Source organism: Cervus canadensis, chromosome 18, assembly GCF_019320065.1.
Source record: "Cervus canadensis isolate Bull #8, Minnesota chromosome 18, ASM1932006v1, whole genome shotgun sequence".
Classification (NCBI taxonomy): Eukaryota; Metazoa; Chordata; class Mammalia; order Artiodactyla; family Cervidae; genus Cervus; species Cervus canadensis.
In genome coordinates, this window is record NC_057403.1 from 27,155,958 (window position 1) to 27,177,002 (window position 21,045).

The window sequence follows — 21,045 nt, forward strand, 5'->3', positions numbered from 1 at the left end:
GCTTGAAAATGAAACAGACACAGAGAAAAGCAGATGTGAGGGAGGAAGTGAGGCACAGTCCTGAAAAATGTTTGAGCAGCTGGATGGAGACGAGAAGCCAGAGGCTCCAGCGCATTTTCAGTTAAGTGAACCAATTAAGGTCTTTTCTGTTAAGCCAGTGGGAACTGGAGGATTATGCTCCCTGCCTTGATCCATGCCAGGCCCTAATCGCTCTCCTCCATGAGCCCAAAATGTCCTCTTTTGCTGCTTACAGCTGCACACTAAGAGACCGCATTAATCAAAACCATCTTTATTATTTAAAGAGCATCCTGTCATCAGGAGCACAAGATGGGGGGTCCCAGATGGCAGAACAATATTTACACGGGGGGCAGGAGGGTGGTCCCAGGGCTGAGTGGGCCCGCCACTGTGGAGGACCTTGGAGGGAAGAGTATCCTTGGACCTGTGGGCTGGGCCCAAGAAGAAAAATGTTCCATCCCTGGCCCAGGGGGAACCCCATCACGTGGGACTGGGGCCCCTTAGATCAGCTCGGGCCCTGGAGGCGTGCACAGCGAGGAGAAGCCACAGGTCAGAGCTGGGTTACCATGCCGCTGGCTTCGGAGTGAGTCTGGGGAAAGACAACTAGGGGCTTCCCCCAACGTCCCACAAGTGCCCACTCCTCCCCAGGAGCCCCGTGAAAGCCATCCGTTCCCTAGGGTGACCCTTCTAAGCCCTATAGGTTTCCAGAAAACCCTGCCTCCCTTTCCCGCTCAGAGTCCCAACCCTCCCGCCCTCTGGATCCCATCTGGGCTCAAATTTCACCTTTATGGCCTGGAAGATCCACTCCCGGAAGTCACTGACTTTGGTGTAGACGCCTGGCTTCTGGGCCAGGGCACAGCCGGTGCCCCAGCTCACGATGCCACACAGCCGCCAACGTGGCGTCCGAGAGATGCTATCCTCACACACGAAGGGACCACCACTGTCACCCTAGTGGGGGACGGAAGGCCTGGCTGGAGGCCGAGACGGCTGGCCAGGAGGCCCTCTTCGGAGAGCCAGGGACTGTGGTCATAGAGCCCTCTGGCCCTGAGATAGGGAGCCCGACTGCCCAAGGCCCTGTGTCTCCATCCCTGGGGAGGCCGGGGCCCCAGCTGCCCCACAACATCCCTCACCTGGCAGGCATCAATGCCACCCTCAGGGTAGCCGGCACAGAACATCTTGGGCTTGATCTGGTTCCCGTAGTAGTCGGGGCCGTTGCAGACATCATTGCTGATTATGGGGACTCGGGCCTCCTGGAGCACCCCAGCCTGTTGGCCTGGGGGTGTGCGGGCAAGGCTGGCCGAAGCTGGGGAGCATGCACACCCCCTCCCCTCCCCTCCCAGTGCCCACCTACACCCTTAGGGCCAAGAGGCACTGGCGTAGCCCAACTGCCCTTCCCCAGCCCGGCTCAGAGTCTCCCTAAGGCAGCTTCCCAGCAGAGGACAAGACTTACCATAGTACTGTGTGTTGCCCCAGCCAGTCACGGTGCAGATCTTGCCATCCACCAGGGCCTGCCCGGCAGCCGGGAGACACACGGGCTGGATGTACTCTGTGCAAGAGACCACAGCAGTCTGGGCCCCTGCCAGTCTGCCCCGCCCAGGACAAACCTCACTCCAGCTGCCCCAGGCCACCCTTCCCTCTGTTCTTTCACAATCACTACAACAGAAGTTGCCTCCTATAAACAACAAGGTCCTACTATATAGTGCTGGGAACTATATTCAATACCCTGTGATAAACCATAATGGACAAGAATGTGAAAAAGATATATGTGTGTGTGTGTGTGTGTGTGTAACTGAGTCACTTTACTGTATACAGGAAATTAACACATCATTGTAAATCACTATACTTCAATACAGGGCTTCCCCAGTGACTCAGCGGTTAAGAATCCACCTGTAATGCAGGAGACATGGGTTTGATCCCTAGGCTGGGGAGATCCCCTGGAGGAGGGCATGGCAACCCATTCCAGTATTCTTGTCTGGAAAACTCCATGGACAGAGGAGCCTGGCAGCTACAGTCCATGGGGTCGCAAAGAGTTGAACACGACTGAAGAGACAGCATAGTATCCTTCAATACATTTTTAAAAATAAAAGAAGCTGCCTTCTATTGAGAACTCACCATGTACTCGCGCCTTTCTGGGTGAATTCCCTTAATATCCCATCAGGTCAGAGAGATAGGGGCTATTACCCCCACTTAAAGAGGGAAATATAAAACCATGTCACTTGTCCAAACCCTTAGATTGAGTCAATGACAGAGCCAAAATTTGAACCCAGGTTGGCCCAATTTCTAAGCCTGTGTTCTTAACCATGGCCCATGGGGCTGCCCCCTACCCAGAGAGGGACTTTGAGAAATTTTAATTTATTTTTTCAATTTTTTGGCCACTGTGGCATGCGGGATCTTAGTTCCTAGAACAGGGATCGAAATCTGTGCCCCCTGCATTGAAAGCACCTCCCATTTAACTACTGGACGGCCAGGGAAGTCCCTTCTGTAAGAAATTTTACAAGGCACTATCCTGAGATATTGGACTTCCACCTGTCAAAAAATCATCATAATAAACACACCAGTCTATCCTGTCCACAGTAAGAATGGCATCCCTGAGATATGACGTCCTTGTGCAGTGCACAACCCATGCAAGTGGTCCTGGCAGCCCTGCTAGCAAGCCTTGCTGGTGACTTCACCTGCCTGAGCTCAGAGCTCTCAGGTGCAAAATGGAAAGAATAATCATCCCCCCCACCTCACAGAGGTGTATCGTGAGAAATTGGTGAAGTGTTGAATAGCATGCCTGGCTAACGGGAAATGCTCACATAACTAGCAATAGTAATAAACAACAACAGCAATGATTGTTAGTATTAACTGAATGCCGGCATTGCTCTAAGCAATTTGATTCAGATTAACTCTTTTCAGCATTTTGATAACCTTCAGGAGTCATTTAACAGGTGAGGGAAACTGAGGTTTGGAGAGGTGAAGCCACATACACAAGACCGCAGAGCTGCTGAGTATCTGACCCCAAAGCCCACACCACTCCCCTCAGCCCCATGTCCAAATGCAGGCCACTCACATGTATTGTTCGCTTAAATGGAGAACTAGTCTCATGGACCATTCAAAAGAAAATAACCATTAAAAGTAAGAATAAGGCAGACTTCCCTGGTGACCAGAGGCTAAGACTCTGAGCTCCCAACACAGGGGCCCGGGGTTCAATCCCTGGTCAAGGAACTAGATCTCACAAGCCGCAACTAAAGATTCCCCATGCCACCACTAAGACCCAGCAGAGCCAAATAAATAAACAATTATTTTTCAATCATAAAAAAAAAGACAATAATGCAAACTACAAAATAGTACTGACTTCCCTGGCAGCTCAGCCAGGGGCTTATAGGCACAGATTCCAGAGCCATGCAACTTGGGCTCAAACCTTTGCCATTTGCCAGTTGTGGGAATGTGGGGTATTATGTACCTTCTCTATGTTGGGAGTTTTACTCTTATGAAAAAAAACAACAACAACACAGGATCATAAGAGAACCCACCCTCGCCAGGCTGCTGTGACAATGAAATGACTGCATGCTTGCGACATGCTGAGGCCGGTGGCTGCACACGGAAGGCACGTGCAAGTGTTGGAGTTCATCCTATCATCACTATTATTGTATTCTTCCATTATTACTTTTTAAGATGTTTTAAAATCTTATTTATTTATTTAAGGCTGTGCTGAGTCTTTGTTGCTGTGAGGGCTTTTCACTACTTGTTGCGAGCCGTAGTGGGGCTACTCTCTGGTTCTGGTGCATGGGCTTCTCATTGCAGTGACTTCTCTTGATGTGGAACAGAGGCCTACAGCGATCAGGCTTCAGTAGTTGTGGTACCTGGGCTTAGTTGCTCTGAATCAGGGAATGAACCTATGTCTCCTGCACTAGTAGGCAGATTCTTAACCAACAAACCACCAGGGAAGCCCAAGACTTTTAAATTTTTTTTATATGGGCCATTTTTAAATTCTTTATTGAATTTGCTACAAAACTGCTTCTGTTTTATGTTTGAGTTTTTTTTCTTTGGCAGAGAGGGCATGTGGGTCTTAGCTCCCAACCAGGGATCAAACCCACACCCGCTGCATTGGAAGGTGCAGTTCTAACCACTGGACTGCCAGGGAAGTCCCTCTTTCTCGTTATTATTATCATCATCATACTGATGCCTGCTGAAGGTTCATCATCATTGCTATGATAACTTCCTTATCATCAACGTTATTATTATTACTATTACCACCACTCGGTGGCCTTCTGAAAGCTGAAGCCCACAGCCCACTCTTAATTCAAAAGGCATGTGTAGACAAGGTATGAAAGACATACTGACACCCAGGTGAGTCTTTCTCATTGACAAGGAAATGCTCTGGAGAACTACAAAGGGAATAAATAACTCCTGACTTTCTCATTCATTCATACACTTTTTTTTTTTTTCCATTTCTTTCTTTTATTTTGGTAATAGCTTTTTTGGAGATATAATTCCTGTACCACACAATTCACCCACTTAAAGTACACAAGTCAATGGGTTTTAGACAGGTTTTAGATTCAGGGACCAGCCTGCCTGGCAACAAGGAAGGTACAACCACCACCACAATTGATTTCAGAACATTTTCATTCACCGCCTTTACCTCTGACCTCCCAACGTTTCTCTGCCATCCCCATGCCTGGGGAACCACTGATGTACTTTCTATCTCTGCAGGTTTACCTGTTCTGGACATTTCATAGAAAAGGAATCATATAGAATGTGGCTGTGTGGGTCTGACTTCCTTCTGAGCACAGTGCTGTTCCAGGGTCATCCATTGTGTACCCTGGATCAGTCAGTACTTCATTCCTTTCTAACCTAATATGATTCCATTGTACGGGTCTAGCATGTTTTGTTTATCCACATGGCAGATGGTAGACATCTGGGTGGTTTCCACCTTTTGGCTGCTGTAAATAATGCTGCTTATGAACACCCATGCACTAGTTTTTGTGTAGCAATGTATCTTCATTTCTTTGGGGTACGTACCTAGGAGTGGAATTGCGGGGCCAAATGGTAACACTCGCACATGGTTTTCCAAAGTGGCTGCACTAATTGCCCCCACCTAATGAATGCACAGTGACTGCCCCTGGAGATCATTTCCCTCATCACCATGAATTCTGTGCCCCAGCCCCTCCTCTGTCCTCCTGGCCCCTGGAGTCCCCAGGCCTGGGATTAGGCCCAGACGTACCTGTGAGGGGCAAGGTGCCGGAGAGGTGGACCAGGGCGATGTCATTGCTATTCTCCTCGCTGTTGGGGTCTCGAAAGGGGAGATAGCCCCCATGGTAGATGACGGCCTGCACCCCCAGTTGCACACCGTGGGGTGAAGTCTGGGCCACAGCACCAGCAAACACTCGCCATCGTGACAGGACCCGGTTCCGCCTACCGGGGATAGGAGGGGAGGGTGGCCGCCTGTCTAGGCACAGCCTCCTCCAGCGCACGGCTCCCCAGCCTCTCCCCTCAGTGCCCTGCGGGACACTCACTCAGGGAAGCAGTGGGCGGCTGTCAGCACCCAGTCCCTGGAGAGCACGGACCCCCCACAGAGATGCGCGCCATCATAGCGAAGACTGACTTGCCATGGCCACCTGCCCAGGCTGGTGTCCTGGCCGCCCACAATGCGATCGACGGGCAGTTTTCGGTGGCCACAGTCTGTGGGGAGAGGGGCAGTCAGGGGCCAGCGGGAGGCCTGGACCCCCTGCCCCGGGGGTCTGAGAGGTCATGCCCACTCTGGGGAGAGTGAGTGGTCACGATCTTAACCTGAGGGGTCTGAGGAACATGGCTCTGCTCTAGGGGGAAGGGGTCTGTCCGAGGAGACACAGCCCCATCTGTGGGGACCTAGGAGGACATGGCCCTACTTTGGGAGTCTGAGGGGATGTGGACCCCCCACCCTGGGGGAGTCTGAGAGGACACAGGTCCATCCTTAGAGGATCTAAGAGGATAAGGCCTGTCTGGGACAACCTGATGGGCCATGGCCCTGTAACAGTAGGGGCAGGGAGTCTCAGAAGAGGGCTCTGAGTTTTGGGGCCTCACCTTGGCAGCTGGTAGCCAGGAAACGGCCTCTGGGACAGTCGCTGTGGGAAGAACGGGGATGAAGACACAGACACAAAAAAAGAGGCCAATTAAGACGGAGGGAAGGCACCCGGGGGAGCATGGGTGCCCAGGTGGTGGGGCCCGCGGCGTGCGCCCCACCTGCCCGCCGCCCTCCTCACCACACGGAGAGGACCTCGAGCAACCTCCGGGCATGCGGCAGCCTCCCCTCGTCCACGCAGAAGAAGCCCGACGTGCCATTGGCGCCCGCCGTCCGCACGTCCAGCTCCGAGTAGTCCAACGCCCTGGGCAGGGCAGCGGTCAGACCTGCGCCCCCCGCCCTCCCAGCCCCCCACCAGGGGCGCCCGGGTACCTGAGGAAGCCCATCTCCTCGCAGCTGAGCCCCGCCACCCTGGCGTTGGAGCGCGAGGAGCAAAGCAGGCGCCACGTGCCCTCCGTCTGGTCGAACACCGTGAGCCGAGCATCCGCCGGGCCAACCTGCACTGCAGGGCAACAAGAGGACCACCGGGGTCGCCTTCCCGCCCGAGCCCTCCTGGCCTCTTCTCTGCCAGTGCCAGTCTAGTCCCGAGTCCTGGCAGGCCCGATCGGAGCACCCTGGGCTCCGCACATTTGTGACTGCCTCTGGAAGGGCTTAGGACTCAAGTTGGACCAAAGATTGGGGGTCCTAAGACTCTGGCTGCATCGCCATGGGGAAACCAGGCAAGGTGGGGGAGGGGGCATTCCCCTTGCCACCAGGATTCCTAAACTGGTTGCCCAAGAGCTGGAAGCTAGATTTTTCAAAGTCCACCTTTGCCTGCAGGAGTGGGAATGGGGGGGCAGTGGTGTTAAACCAATGTAGAGGAAAGCCAAGAGATTCTGATAACATTTTTATAGCTCCTTAATGGAATCAGGCTTAAAGAACCTCCAGAATCATTATTTAAGTGAGTTAATAATTTCCCATTTTGTTTAGCCAGTTTCTTGGTTTTTCCTTTTCTCTTTTGCATCCTGAAGATCCTTGACCAATACATCACATTGCCAAAATATCTGAATAGATTTCTTATAATCTTAAAAAAGAAGAGTTATCTTTTTTCTGCAGGACTTGTCAGAGCCTTGAATATATACTAAGTTGCAGGATAATTATTCAAGCAGAGGATGCATTCATTCATTCATTCAAATGTATTCATTCATTTGTTCATTCAACAAGTGTTAACTAGACACATACTCCATGCCTGGTCCTACATGGGGTGATGCTGGGGGACATAAAAATGATCAAGACATCTCTGGGCTGTACCCTCCCAAGTACAAAGTCCATCTGTAAGGGAGACAGACAGCAATTAAAAAAAAAAAACCACCCAATCAAACACAGCATCACAAACTGTGACAAGAGGCAGATACACAGCAAGGCTGCAGAGTGCTTATGGGGGATTCCTCCTCCTGCTTAATGCCCTGAGTGGTGCTCCCCTCAGCCCCTCCCAGCCTGCTCCTCACACACGGCCAGAGGACCCTTGCCACACCTAAGCCAGGTCACAGCCCTCCCTTAGGTGTGCTTTAGCAAACACTCAGGCTGTGCCAGGCTCTATTTTGGGCGATGAACAAATCAGACAAAACCCCCAGCTGTGGGGAGCTCAAAGGCCAATGGGTGAGATGGATAACAAACAGGAGGGAGAAGTAAAATAGATGCTCTGTCACAAAAGAAGGGGCCTGGGAGACGAGTCAAGCTTGACAGAGAGGCAGGGGAGTGCTGACATGGGGAGAGACAGGAGGCTGCACTTTCCTATAGGTGGGCAGGGAAGGCTGCACTGAGAAGGTGGTACGCAAGCAGAGATCTGAAGGAGGTGAGAAGACAGGTGAGGGAACAGAGAACTAGGCCAAGAGAATTGCAAGTGCAAAATCCCAAGGAGTGGGGCGGGGTTGTTGAAGGAACAGCAAGGGGTCTGGGCAGAGTGAGCGAGGGGAGGAGGGGGCGGGAGACAAGACTAGACTGACTTTGACTTTTACCAGGAGTGAGGGCTGAGCCAGGAGGGCCTTGATCTGACTCAGGGGCTCACAGGCACCCTCTGGCTGTGTGTACGGAGCAGACTGTAGGGGGCAGGATGGGACCAGGAGGACCAAGGAGGAGGCTGTGTGATGGTCTAGGAGGGAGACCATGGAGGCAGGGCCAGGGTGGGGACAGTGGAGGAGCAGAGCTCAGATTCTGCACAGAATTTGTGGGTGGAGCCCACAGGGTCGGCTATGACTGGATGTGGGTGGAGGGAAAAGAGGGGCCAAGGGCAATTTCAAGGTGTTCAGTCTGAGCCAGTAGAAGGATGAGCTGCCACTGATTGAGATGGGCGAGGTGGGGAGGAGTAGGTTTGGGGAAAGATCAACTGTGAACCCCTTTTCTCCAGAGCCTCCTGCATGGCTGGTGTTCTAAGAGCACATTCTGGGACAGTGAATCTGGTCCAAACTCAACTTTGCATCCTTGGAGGAAGAACGTGGTGAGGCCACACCCAAGCTGAGCAGTCTTCCCACAGCCCCACAGATCTGGACAAAGGGAGGCAGAACTTCCGGGGAGAACTCTGTCCTGCTGAGGACAGAGAAAGGCAAAGAGAAGGTTTGCATTCAGGCCTGAGTGACTCCAAACCCCAAGCTTTTAATGTTGCCTGTGATTGCAGTCATGAAACTAAAATACACCCGCTCTTTGGAAGAAAAGCTGTAACAAACCTAGACAGCATATTAAAAAGCAGAGACATCACTTTGCCGGCAAAGGTCCATATAGTCAAAGCTATGGTTTTTCCATAGTCATGTACGGATGTGAGAGTTGGAACATAAAGAAGGCTGAGTACCAAAGAACTGATGCTTTCAAACTGTAGTGCTGGAGAAGACTCTTGAGTGTCCCTTGGACATTAAGGAGATCAAACCAATCAATCCTAAAGGAAATCAACCCTGAAAAATCAATCCTGGATATTCATTGGAAGGATTGATGCTAAAGCTCCAATACTTTGGCTGCCTGATGTGAAGAGCTGACTCATTGGAAAAGACACTGATGCTGGGAGGGATTGAGGGCCAGAGGAGAAGGAGACAACAGAGGATGAGATGGTTGGATGGCATCACTGACTCAATGGGCATGAGTTTGAGCAAACTCCAGGAGTTGGTGAAGGACAGGGAAGCCTGGTGTGCTGCAGTCCATGGGGTCACAAAGAGTCAGACACGACTGGGCAACTGAACAACAACAAGACAGCCTTTCAGGCAACTTTCCTCCTAAGGGTTAAACAAAAAAGGCACAGTAATAACACTGGTGAAGGAGTGGGTGGGACAAACGGAGAGAGCAGCACTGAAACATACACATTACTCTATATAAAATCAGTAGCCAGTGGGAAGTGGCTGTGTAACACAAGGAGCTCAACCTGGTGCTCTGTGACGACCTAGAGGTGTGGGATGGGGTGGGGAGTGGGAGAGAGGTTCAAGAGGGAGGGGATATATAGCTGATTCATGTTCTTATACAGCAGAAACCAATATAACATCGTAAAGCAATGATCCTCCAATTAAAAATAAATTTAAAAAATAGTAACACTGACTACATTTTCTGGGGATGGGCTGACTCCATGCTATGCGTCATATCTGGGGGGTTCTATCCCACAATCATCCTGGGAGGGAGAGACCATCTCTATACCCATCTTACAGATGGGAAAACTGAGCCTTACAGAGGACATACTTGCCCCTGAGAATATAGCTAAGAACCGGCAAAGTCAGGATTTGAATCCAGACCTGCCTACCTGCATACTCCCTGCTCCTTCTGTGGCTCTCATACGGACCTTATCAGCTCCTTTTCCCCAAATATACTCATGTACGGCCTATACTAGGAGCTTCCTGGTTAACTGGCCTTAATCATGGCTTCCTGTTCTGGGATGGGGCCGGGAATGTCTGGTACCTTCACTGGGTGATATCTACCACCCCTTGAGTTCCCAAACCAAGACTTGGGGTTCAGAACACCAGCTGGGGGTGGGAGTGAATTCTTATTTTTAAATGACTTCTCAGTGCTCCAGAGATTGTGATTTCCAGAAAGTGTGAGGTTTTAGGGGGAAAAAAATTATCATTTTATGGATGTATTTGGAGGGAGGAGCGGAAGGAAGAGGAGGAGGGAGAGAGGAAGGAATATCAAATGCCCCCTCCAAGTATTTTTAAAGCTATATTCTGTGCCACTGTTTCTCACTTTTAAACTCTTTTTTTTTTTTGTTTGTATTATTTTAAGCCATGCAGAAAGTACGTTCTGGGTCACCTGGTTTGCTTACCAAATTGTCTGATATATTTAGAGATGTGAAAAATACCAGAAAAGTGAGGTGGGGATATCATTTCTGGGTTGTTTCTGTTTGTTCGTTTTGTAATTTCCCAACATTTCTGAGAAACCCTAGTGTAACGGGAGGGCACAGTGCTGGCAGCGGCCAGAGTCAGGTCTGAAGTGTGGCCTCATTACTTTTCAGCTGAAGCCCAGGACAAGTTAGTTCACCTCTGAGGTTTGTCTTCATGCTTATTCATTAAACAAAGGTTTCCTGAGCACCTTCTATGCACCAGACACTGTCTACGGCAGTAAACAAAATGCCCTTGCCCTTCTGAAATTCCCCAGGAGTAAATCATGAGCTGTGTGAAGAGGGTCATAGAGGGGGTGGTGGTGATACGCAGAGTGATTGTGGGGGGTGGAGGGTATAGAGCCTGGGAGCAGAAAGGTCCAGCTTGGGAAAGTTAAAGCCTAAAGTCTGAGACACAGAAGTCCGTGTTAACCAAGTTGGCTGAGAGTCAGGCATTGCACGGATCATCACCTCCGCTAATTCTCACCACCCATTTCCAGATAAGGATGCTGAGAATCAGAGAGGGCAGGCCAGGTGGGAGCCTCAGCTCAGTCATGATGGTACAGGACCCAGAAACCTGCCTCTGGGTGTGATCGTAAAGAGGAGGCGAGCAAAGACTGTGGTGCCAGGAGGGTCCTCTGAGAGTGAGACAGAGGCCCGTGGGCCGGGGCTGAAGAGTGCTGGGAGGAAGCATGAGGTGAGGGTGGAGAAGGGCAGTGCCTTAGGAGCCCTGGAGTCGGCCAAGGGTTGGGATTTGTAGCCCAGGGGCAGTAGTGAGCCACGAAGGCGCATCTGGTAGGTTCATGACCCCTCTGCCCTGCCATTTATTCAACGTGCACGTCAGTACAATTCACCGGGCCTCAGTTTCCCCCATCTGCAAAATGGGAGTGATGATAAACGGCCCCAACTTCACAGGGCTCTTGTGCAACGGCTGTAGCCAGGGCCTGGCATACGTTAGCCATCAGCACGGCAACTCACTGGGCTGTTTCTTGAGAAACAAGAGCGTATAGTAGTTCTACACAAGCGCTGGGTCCAGGCTGTCCTCGTTCCCATCCCTGTGACCTGGGGCAAGTCACTTGGTCTCTCCACACCTCATTTCCCCATATTAAAATGGGCCATGGGAGGGATTTAATGAATTAATACCTGCAAAGCCCTGAGGCCTGTGCCTGGCACAGGTAAATGCTCTGCAAGTGTCAACTGTGGTGATTGACCTTGATGGTGGCTTTCCCGTCTAGATGTCCATTTCTGCTCTTAATGTGAGCTCAGTCCTTTATGGAACTAGATGAGCCTCGTGGGAGTGAAAAATGAGTCCTGTCACCCAACGTCCCCTTTCTTCCTGCTGCCCTGGGCCACAGAATGGTAGCTTGGAGTTAGCATTTAGAAAGATTCATTCATTCATTCTATAATTAGTTTCTACATCTATTAGTTTCTCCACCTATGGAACAACTTGAATGAACTTTTTGGCCACCCTGGTATTTATTCCTGCCTCCACTTCTCTTCCAGTCAAGCCTAAGTGCTATTCCTGGTGCCATGATGTGCCCACCGTCTGTCCTCTCCAGTCCTCACTTTATACATCTGTAAAATGGGAATAACAACAGCAGCTACCACCAAGAAGCAATAGAAAAAGGCTGGCTGAATTCATACAGTACCTCTACCTCTCAAACATGTATTGACCATGTTTCACAATAAGAAACATGTTTACATTATGATGTAGCCCTGAACTTCCATTTCCTGGGGTGAACTACGGCATTGCTCCAAGCCTCAGTTTCCCCATCTGTAAAATGGAGGGAATAACAGTCCCACCTTCATAAAACCCAAAGAAAAGATTAACAGAACTTTTTCTTACGGAAAGAGAGGCACTCTGATTTTTTCAATCGAATCTGTTTCATACTTTTTTAAATGTGGTTTTCAACTCACTGATTTCATGATGCACTTAATGGATAACATGTTTAGAGTCTGAAGAACACTGGGTTAGACCAGCCACACGGGTACATAAACACCACCAGCATTCCTGCAGGCCTTTAGGCATTCATTTAAAAAATCCTTTCACTGAGTTCCCACCAGGCGCGAATTTCCTCCAGGGCTCCCCAGAGGGTCTCAGCCCACTCTACTCACCTGGATACAGCGGCTCCTGATCACTCCTGAGTAGAACAGTCACTGCGGAGAAGGCAGAAGTGAGGGCAGGCAGGCTGGGGGCTGCCAGGGGCAGGGGAGGGTAGAGGTGCAGGGGTCTGTCCACTCTCACCAATGGCCCAGGACGCTGCCCCGATGCCTGTCAGGAGCAGGACGGTCCCCACAGTGAGAGCTGCCACCTTGGGTCCGGAGCAGCATGGCACAGTCCGGCCACCTGCAATAGACACGGCGCTGGGGCCACTTGCCAGGTCTGTCCTCACTGTGGCAAGGGACCAGCTCTGCCCTGCCCCCCAGGGCTAACTCAGCACGCCTGAGCCTGCCCTGCCCTGGGTCCAGTTTCTTGGGGCGAGCAGTTGGCAGGCCTGCCCCGCCCCTGCAGGGAGGATGACTAGGTGCCCAGCCCCCCAGGGCTTCCAGCTGGGAAGGGGTGTGGCTGGGACAGTTGCCACCCTCCCTGCCCACACTCCTGGCACTGAAGGGTCTTCTCCTTTCCAAAGACGTTGCGCTCTGTATCTCCTTCTTGGACCTCTCACTTCTGCTAACTTTCCCAGAGGTTCTTGGAGCCTCTTGGGGGCTGTGACCCCTGACCTTTGCCCTCTTGGCAACTTTCTTCCCTGCTGTTTGGCGTTTCCTCACTGCCTCATTTCTCTCTGCTGTTCCAGACCCTCTGTCCCTGGGAACCCCTCAAAACCAGACCTCTCCCGAAGGACCCAGCTCCAATGTCAAACTGACCCCAGAGGTTGAGAACCTACATTTGGAAATTTGTCAGCCTCACTTAAAAATATTGGCCTTGGGAATTCCCTGGCGGTCCAGTGGTTAGGACTTCATGCTTTCACGGCTGAGGGTGCAGGGTTGATCCTTAGTCAGGGAACTAAGATCCCACAAACCACATGGCCCAGCCAAATTAAAAAATACATATATTGGCCTTACCCACGGCTATATATGGGACCTTGGGCAGGTACTATCACCTTTTTGAGCCTCAACTTCCTCATCTATTTAATGGGCATCCACCTAGCACTCACCTCTAAAAGTAATACTTGAAGGTTCTTTCAAATAATTAAGAGCCGTACTCTTATCAGATGCCTTATGCACCAAGCACTGCTCTGAATGCATTAAATTATTCAGTCCTTGTCTCAGTTGTGATTCCTATTTTTCAGACAGGGGAAACTGAGGCTCACAGAAGTGGAGCCACCTGCCCAAGGTGACTCAGCCAGGAAGAGGTAGTACTGATTTGGCACTGGGATCCAGGCCTATAACCACAAAGCCTTGCCACCCTCTCAGTGCTATGGTGGCTGGCGTAGAGCAAGTTCTCAATAAATGCTTTTTTTTTTTTCATTTTTATTGGTCAATAAATGTTTTTAAATCATTATAGCTATGTGATCTTGGACAACTCCCTTCACCTCTCTGGGCCTCAGTTTTCTCATCAGTAAAATGGGGGTTTATTCACTCGTGGTCCTGTGGAGCATCCACTGTGTACCTGGGATTCTAGGCTCTGGGGACACATCCCTAAACAAGACAGCTGAGATGCTGGCTCTTACAGAGCTCACATTTTCATGTGTGTAAAGTGAGGGGGAAACCAAAACAAGCAAACAAGTAAATGAACGTGATCATGTTCAGAACGTGGCCAAGTCTATGAAGAAAATGATATGAGTCGGGGCAGCAGGTCTTCTGTGGGTTATTCAAGAAGGGCCTCCCCAAGAAGGGGCTTTTGAGCTGAGACCTGAGGGCTGAGGCCAGCCAAGCAAAGAGCTCTCACGGAAGGGCACAGTGGGCAGAGAAGAGTACAGGCCAGGGCCTCAAGGCCAGAACAAGCATGGTGGGTGAGAGGGCAAGAGAGGCCACTGATGTGGCCAGAAGGGCATGAGCTTGCGGAAGGCAGTGGAGCCAAGGCTGGGACCAGCTGGGGAGGCCTGGCAGCCTGAGGAGAAGAGGAATTTTATTCCCAGTGCAACAGGGACCCTGGGGCTGAAAAGCCAATCCTTTGGCTAGGGATGGGGGGACCAAAGAGAAAAGGCCACTGAAAGCCTTCGCTGGGCCTGGCATGCACCCGACTGCCCCTGGCATCTGCAGGACCTTCCAGTTCTGCCATCTGGGTCACGGCAGTATGGCTGATGGGCACAGGGCCAGGCCAGCACCCAGAAAGGAGCAGGGAGTGGTCCAGGACCTTCCTGCAATGGCTACTGTCTGAGTGTCTTAAGAATTTGAGAACCCAGCCATTCTTGTCCGGTGTTCCTCCCTCCAAAGAGGCCCCAGCGGACCAGACCAGCCCAGCCCCGGCTGGCTGACCCCTCCCTGTCTTCCTGAAGGGGCCTCTCAGGCTCCGTCCCCACCTTGCTGCTGCTGCTGCTTAGCCACTTCAGTTGTGTCCGACTCTGTGCGACCCTGTGGACTGTAGCCCTCCAGGCTCCTCTGTCCATGGGATTTTCCAGGCAAGAATACTGGAGTGGTTTGACATTCCTTTCTCCAGGGGATCTTCCCAACCCAGGAATTGAACCCAGGTCTCCTGCACTGTAGGCAGATTCTTGCCCTCTAAGCCACCAGGGAGGACCCCGTCCCCACCTTGGTCCCCAACCATATTCCTGGTTTCAGTGGGAGGTCCTGGCTCCCCAAGCCATCAGGCTGGTCCTGGGTCCTTTGTTTTCAGACATGCCTGCGGAGCTTTGGGCCACTCAGAGCCCAGGCTAGAGGCACTGGCATGACTGCCGGGGCAGGAAGCACGGCCACCCGGTGTCGCTTAAGGTGAGAGGAGAAACTTGCTCCATGCCCTGTGATTCAGGAGTCTTTGGACAACCCCCAAACAGGTGCCTCTGGTGGGACAGGAAGCGTCCTCACCCGAGTTCACCAGCATGAGAGGCATCCTGACTGCATATCTTTGCCAAGGCAGGAAGTGTCCTCACTGCGCGAGAGGCAGCATCCTGGCGTGATTCGTCAGGGCGAGAGAGCCCGGCAAGCCCGGACCCCCGAGCGTCCTCCTGAGGCTCTGCCCTCTGTTCCTTCAGGGGCGCCAGGCTGCCCTTGTCTCCTCACAGGGCAGCTCCTCTGCCTCCACCATTCGGCTGAAAACCCTCCCAAGTGACGTCCTTGGTTCCTTGTCTCGGAAACTCCACTCAAACAGCTCCGTGTCTGTACTCGTGTACTCAACTCCAACTTCCCGAACAAAACCCTCTCCCCATCTGATTTCTGGGACACCACCCTTGTCCGATTTGCTCACTAGTTCTCAATCTCCTGACCCTCCACACGCTCTCTGAAATCTGGGGTTCACAGGGCGGCCCCGGCCTCCTTCCCCTCATGCCTCCCCACTCCACCCCCACAGACTGGGTTGCTTTTCTGTCCCCAGCTCTGGACTCTCCTTAGTCCTAGATCGGGAGTCCTGCAGCCTCTTAGATGCCTCCCCCTGGAATCACCACACTCCATCACACCTCCCAGGTTCCATACTGGCCTCCACGTCTCCCTAAGTCCCCAGCTCCCGTCTCAGAGGTCCTCATCCGCAGGTCTGTCCCTATGTGCAGAACACCTCCCTCTCCCCACGGCTCAGGCCTCCTGAATGTCTCCTGCCCACTCTCTCCTTCCCGGCCCCCACCCCTCCAACCCCTGGGTTCAATCTCTCCTTCTGGTCCAGCCTCCACATGGAAACCTAGGGGATCTTCCCAAACAGCAAATCCAACCTGTCCCTAGAACACTCCATGACTCCCCAGTGCCCCTCAGGACAGAGTCTAAGGCCCTCAGCCCAAGGTGCCAGGCCCTCTAGGATGTAAGCACAGTGATCAGAGATTTGGGGGTTGAACATGTTTTCCCCAATTCCCAGACAGCCATAACGGTCCTTACCAGACAATTGATAGAGCTTCCAAAAAGCAACCAAAATGACAGGACTTATAACACGACATAACATAACTTATAACATGACTTATAATGACAAGGTAAAAAAAAGAAAAGAAAGAAACGAAGAATAACCACCAGCGCCATCTTGTGGAGAGAGCCAGCACTGCCCGGGCATGGGCCAGCTTCTCACCAGAGTCCTAACAGAACTTGGTCCAGCCTGCATGTCTCATCACCCTCCCAGCTCCATTTCCAACTTTACCTCCAGAAATCCCGAATTATCTACATGCCACCATACACCTGGCAGATTGTGACCCCCAGCTGTTAGCCTTGCTCTTCTCTGTGCTTGGTACACCTACTTACTCCTGCCTCATTCTGAGTGTCAACTCAGATATTACCTCCTCTGATTCGGGGTCCCCAGGGAGCGCCAAGAACCTCACCTTGGGCGCACTTCACCAGCAGAATGGCAACACAAATGTTAGCATAACCGCAGCTCTCAGAAGACACACCAACCCTAGGCCTGTCCTAACCCCATCCTGCCAGTGTGTGTGTCAGTGACAAGCTGCTTCAGTTGTGTCTGACTCTTTGTGACCCTATGGACTGCAGTCTGCCAGGCTCCTCTGCCCATGGGATTCTCCAGGCAAGAATACTGGAGAGGGTTGCCACGCCCTCCTCCAGGGGATCTTCCCCACCCAGGGATCAAATCTGCATCTAGGTCTCCTGCATTGGCAGGTGTTACCACTAGCGCCACCTAGGGAGCCCAACCCCATCTTGCAGTTGCCTGAAATCCTTGCAAGCTATCAATGAAGGAACGTATCATTATCACCATCCCCGACGTACAGATGAGGAAAGGAAGCCCAGAGAGGTTCAGCCACCCAGCCAGGTAACCCAGCAAGTAAGCCCAGGCTTGCCATGATGGTAGGACTCCCCTCCAAGACTAGGACTGAGCTGCCTGGAGATGTACTGAAGCCCACTGTGTCTTGGTTGTCTGTCCTCAGACCAGTCCCTGGCCGTCCTTCTGGACACACTCCACTTTTCTTCTCTGGTTCATTCACCCATAGGCTCCAGGCCTGGTGAGTCCCTTCAGTGGGCTCCAGGAAGGAAGGTTTCCAAAGGCGCAAGGCTCTGCCACGCACCTGCTCAACAAGGGAGCAGTGCCTTCTCCCAGGCCACTGGGAGCCTGGTGGCTCAGGTGGTAAAGAATCTATCCACAATGCGGGAAACCCAGGTTCAATCCCTGCATTGGGAAGATCCCCTGAAGAAGGGAATGACTATCCACTCCAGTATTCTTTCCTGGAAAACTCCATGGACAGAGGAGCCTAGTGGGCTACAGTCCCAGGGATTGCAAAGAGTCGGACACAAATAACACTTCACAGTTGGATGGTTTGAGGTCTGATTTTCTAGCTGTGCTGAGACGCAAGGAGGCCAGTGATCCATATCCATCATTTCAACCAACACACTCAGTGCTTCCTGCGTATCATGGCATTTAAATCCTCACACCATCCTATAAGATGGACATTAGTACTGCTTTTTTATTTTTATTTTTTAGCAGAGGAAGAAATGAGGCTCAGAGAGGGTGAGCCACTTGCCCAGGGCCTAACAACTAGAAAGTGATACTGCCTGGGACCGAAACCAACTAGCCTGGTTACAGGAAGAAGAGAGAGAGTCAGCCCCAGCCGGGGAGGGCAGGAAGAAAGAGCCACCCCTAACTGGTCTCCTCCAGCTGGCTCTCAAGTGTGGAGGAGGTTAAGAGGGAGCCAGGAGGTCTGGAGCCCCTGCCAGGGGCTTCCATAAGCCCTCGAGTGTCCATCAAACCGGAGGCGTGGTTTCTCCCCACCATCCCTAGGGTGGTTTCTCTGTTGTTTCTCTTCTCTTCATCCATCCAGACCGGGTCCAAAGTCCTCCCTCTGCTCTGCCCACAGTGTGAGGAGGTGGGAGGAATGTCTGGAATCGGTGGGGGTCTTGGGCCCCAGGTCTCCAAGTTGGCCGACCTCTGCCATGACAGCTCTGGGGCACCCCGCATCTGGGGCACCCCACGTGTTTTATGAACAAAGTCCCAGGCTGGCGCCTTGTGCGTGTTCTGTGCTCCCAACAACCTCATGTAGGTAGGTAGGTAGCATTAGAACCCACGCTTGACCCAGGGGGAAATGAAGCCCAGAGGAACGACGACACTCCCATCAGATCGCACAGTAAAATCAGTGGCAGAGGAAGATTCGAAGGCAGCCCGGTGGGGCTTCCCTGTTGGCTCAGTGGTAAAGAGTCCGCCTGTCAACACAGGAGACTCGGGTTCCATGTGGGATCCAAGAGGATCCCACATACCGCAGAGCAACCAAGCCTGTGTACCAGAACTATGGAGCCTGTGCCCTAGAGCCCGGGAAGCGCAACTAATGAGCCCATGTGCCCCAACTACTGAAGGCTGAGTGCCCTAGAGCCCATGCTCTGCAACAAGAGAGGCCGCCGCAATGAGAAACCCTTGCACCGCAACTAGAGAAAAGCGTGCAACAAAGACCCAGCACAGTCAGAAATAAATACATGAATAAATAAATAAAATTATATATATATCTATTTTAAAGGCAGGCCTCTACTTTCGATTCGAGTCTATGTCCTGAACGATGATAGCTAGTTTCCCCACCTTGACCCCAAGTAAAGGACAGGTCCAGAGGTAGCTGAGAAATCACTGGGGGGTGAGGGGAAACTGAGGCAGGGAGCCAGGAAGGTCATATGGGGTGGCCGGGAGGCAGGTGGTGTTGCAGCCCCACAGAGAATTTGGTTAATAGTTAATTAGGTGGAGGAGGCTTCAGAAGGGGGTGGGGGTGGGCCCACAAGGGGGTGCCAGAGAGAGGGGGCTCCAAGGGAGCGGAGGGCTGGGGAGACAGCACAGAGGGAGGGGAGGGGCGGCAGGCAGAGCTCAGGTCTCAGGGACAGGGGGACTCACCCTCCTTCTCCGCCATGTCACGGCCTCTAGTTAATGATTCCCCGGCTGACCTCTGGGGCCGGGGCGGGACCTGTGGGGAGATGAACAAGGGGGAGGCAGGGCCTGGGGGAGCCCAGCCCAGCCCCTGTGCCCCCAGTCACAGGCGCCCATCCAGGGAGGCTGAGGGACTGGGCCCTGGCCAGAGCACGCCGTGATCACGGACACAGACTGGGCTGGGTTCAAGGATGGGGTCAGTGTGTGACCAGCAGCTAGGGGGATGATGGGATTTATAGCGCCGGGGGACCCTGGGCCTGGGCCGGGGTGGAGAGCGGACTGAGGGGTCTGAATTCCCGGGTCTGAGGGCGGAGAGCTGGAGGCCTCAGCTCCTGGGTCCTGGGAAAAGAGAGGTTTGGGGGCCAGGACTGCTTCTTATGAGGGAGGGGCGGCACAGGGGCCTGGACTCCTGGGTTGGAGGGAGGAGGAACCCGGGACCCGATCTTGGGAGTCTGAAGAAGCGGGGGCTGGAACTCTGAGGTCCTTGGAGAGAAGTCCGACTGGCCCCTCTCAGAGCACCTCTGTTGGGAAGTGGGCATTAGGGTGGGTAGGGGTGAGGGGACCCATGTCCGGGGGACAGGAACCTGAGGACCCTGCTCCTTACCCTGGGGTCCGGCAGGTGGGGGCGGAGCTGAGAGACGGTGCCGGTTTAGGGTCAGTCTCCAGGCCTGGGCAGGAGCATGGTGGCCCCGCAGCGGCGCAGCGGGCCCCGGAGGCAGAGGCAGCGGCAGCGCGAGGGGCCTGCTAGGCCTGGCTGCCTCACCTGAGGAGGAGGGGGCGGGGGAAGGGGCGGGGAGGGGCTGGGCCAAGGGATTGGCAGGGCTGGAGGCCACCTGGCTGGTGGGACAGGGTTTGCAAGGGGCTGGACCGGGGGCCCAGCAACCTGCCTCCAGCCTGGACGGGCCCCAGGTGTGCCGGTGCGAGGGTATGTGGAGTTGGGACAGATCTGGCCTGAGGGCCCGGAGTCTGGGGAAACAGGCCAGGCTGGGGGGTGCTGACAGGGCCCCCAGGAAGGAGGTGTTAAGTGGAGAGGCACAGATGGAGGGCCCCAGCTGCCTCAAGGCCGCCCTGTCCCTGGTCTCCTCTGCCCCCTGCCCAGCCCTTTGCCCACCGCTGCGCCTGCCATTTCCTCCACCCGTTGTCCAGCTCCTGAACAAGGCCTTCCCAGTTCCAGGCCGGGCCTCAGCCCAGCCCTGGCCCCAGACCCCTCCTGCACCCCAACTCCTGCCCCAGCCTCTGCCGCTTCGTGTCCCCGCTCCCGACGCCGGCCCCCACCTCTATTCACCCTCCCCCCGCCCCCTCCCCCCCAGCTGCTTTCCTACAAGTCACGGGGGTTGGTTTGCTTTGGCAGCCTCTCTGCCGCCTGCAGCGATGACCTCTGGAGCTGGGAAGTCCCAGACAAGGGGGATGGGGACTTGGCCCGGAAAAGGCAGCATGGAGTGCTGGGGCCCAGGCCAGGCAGCCGGAAGTGTCCACAGCAGATACGCACTGTCCCGCCAGCAGCCCAGGAGTCATCGACGTCAGACCCCAGGGCCGGATGAACACCCAGACACACAGGGTCACTACCTGTGGACAGCCGCCACCCAGACTCAGTCAGGCCACAGCTGCTCACCCCAGACAGGCCACCCCTGCGCCATCAGACCCAGCCGCTGGCCCCACGCACCCCTGCACCCAGAGCCACGGCCTCACCTGGGGGATCGGCCGGTGCAGGGCCCCCAGTGCCTCCCCCTCCCCCTCCATTCCTTC

The 21,045-nt window shown here is 53.4% G+C and overlaps 1 protein-coding gene across 1 annotated transcript; it reads right to left on the bottom strand.

Moving 5' to 3' along the window:
* Positions 1-273: 273 nt before the first annotated feature.
* On the bottom strand, positions 274-20,053 carry HPN (hepsin). The gene is made up of 13 exons (XM_043437433.1): positions 19,904-20,053; positions 19,267-19,336; positions 12,628-12,729; positions 12,498-12,539; positions 6,431-6,560; positions 6,240-6,362; positions 6,061-6,101; positions 5,514-5,679; positions 5,222-5,412; positions 1,466-1,561; positions 1,146-1,288; positions 799-963; positions 274-604 (listed from the first exon to the last, which is right to left on the bottom strand). Exons 2-13 carry the CDS (start codon positions 19,280-19,282, stop codon positions 566-568), a joined length of 1,254 nt encoding a protein of 417 aa, XP_043293368.1. The 5' UTR covers positions 19,283-19,336; positions 19,904-20,053; the 3' UTR covers positions 274-565.
* Positions 20,054-21,045: the final 992 nt, after the last annotated feature.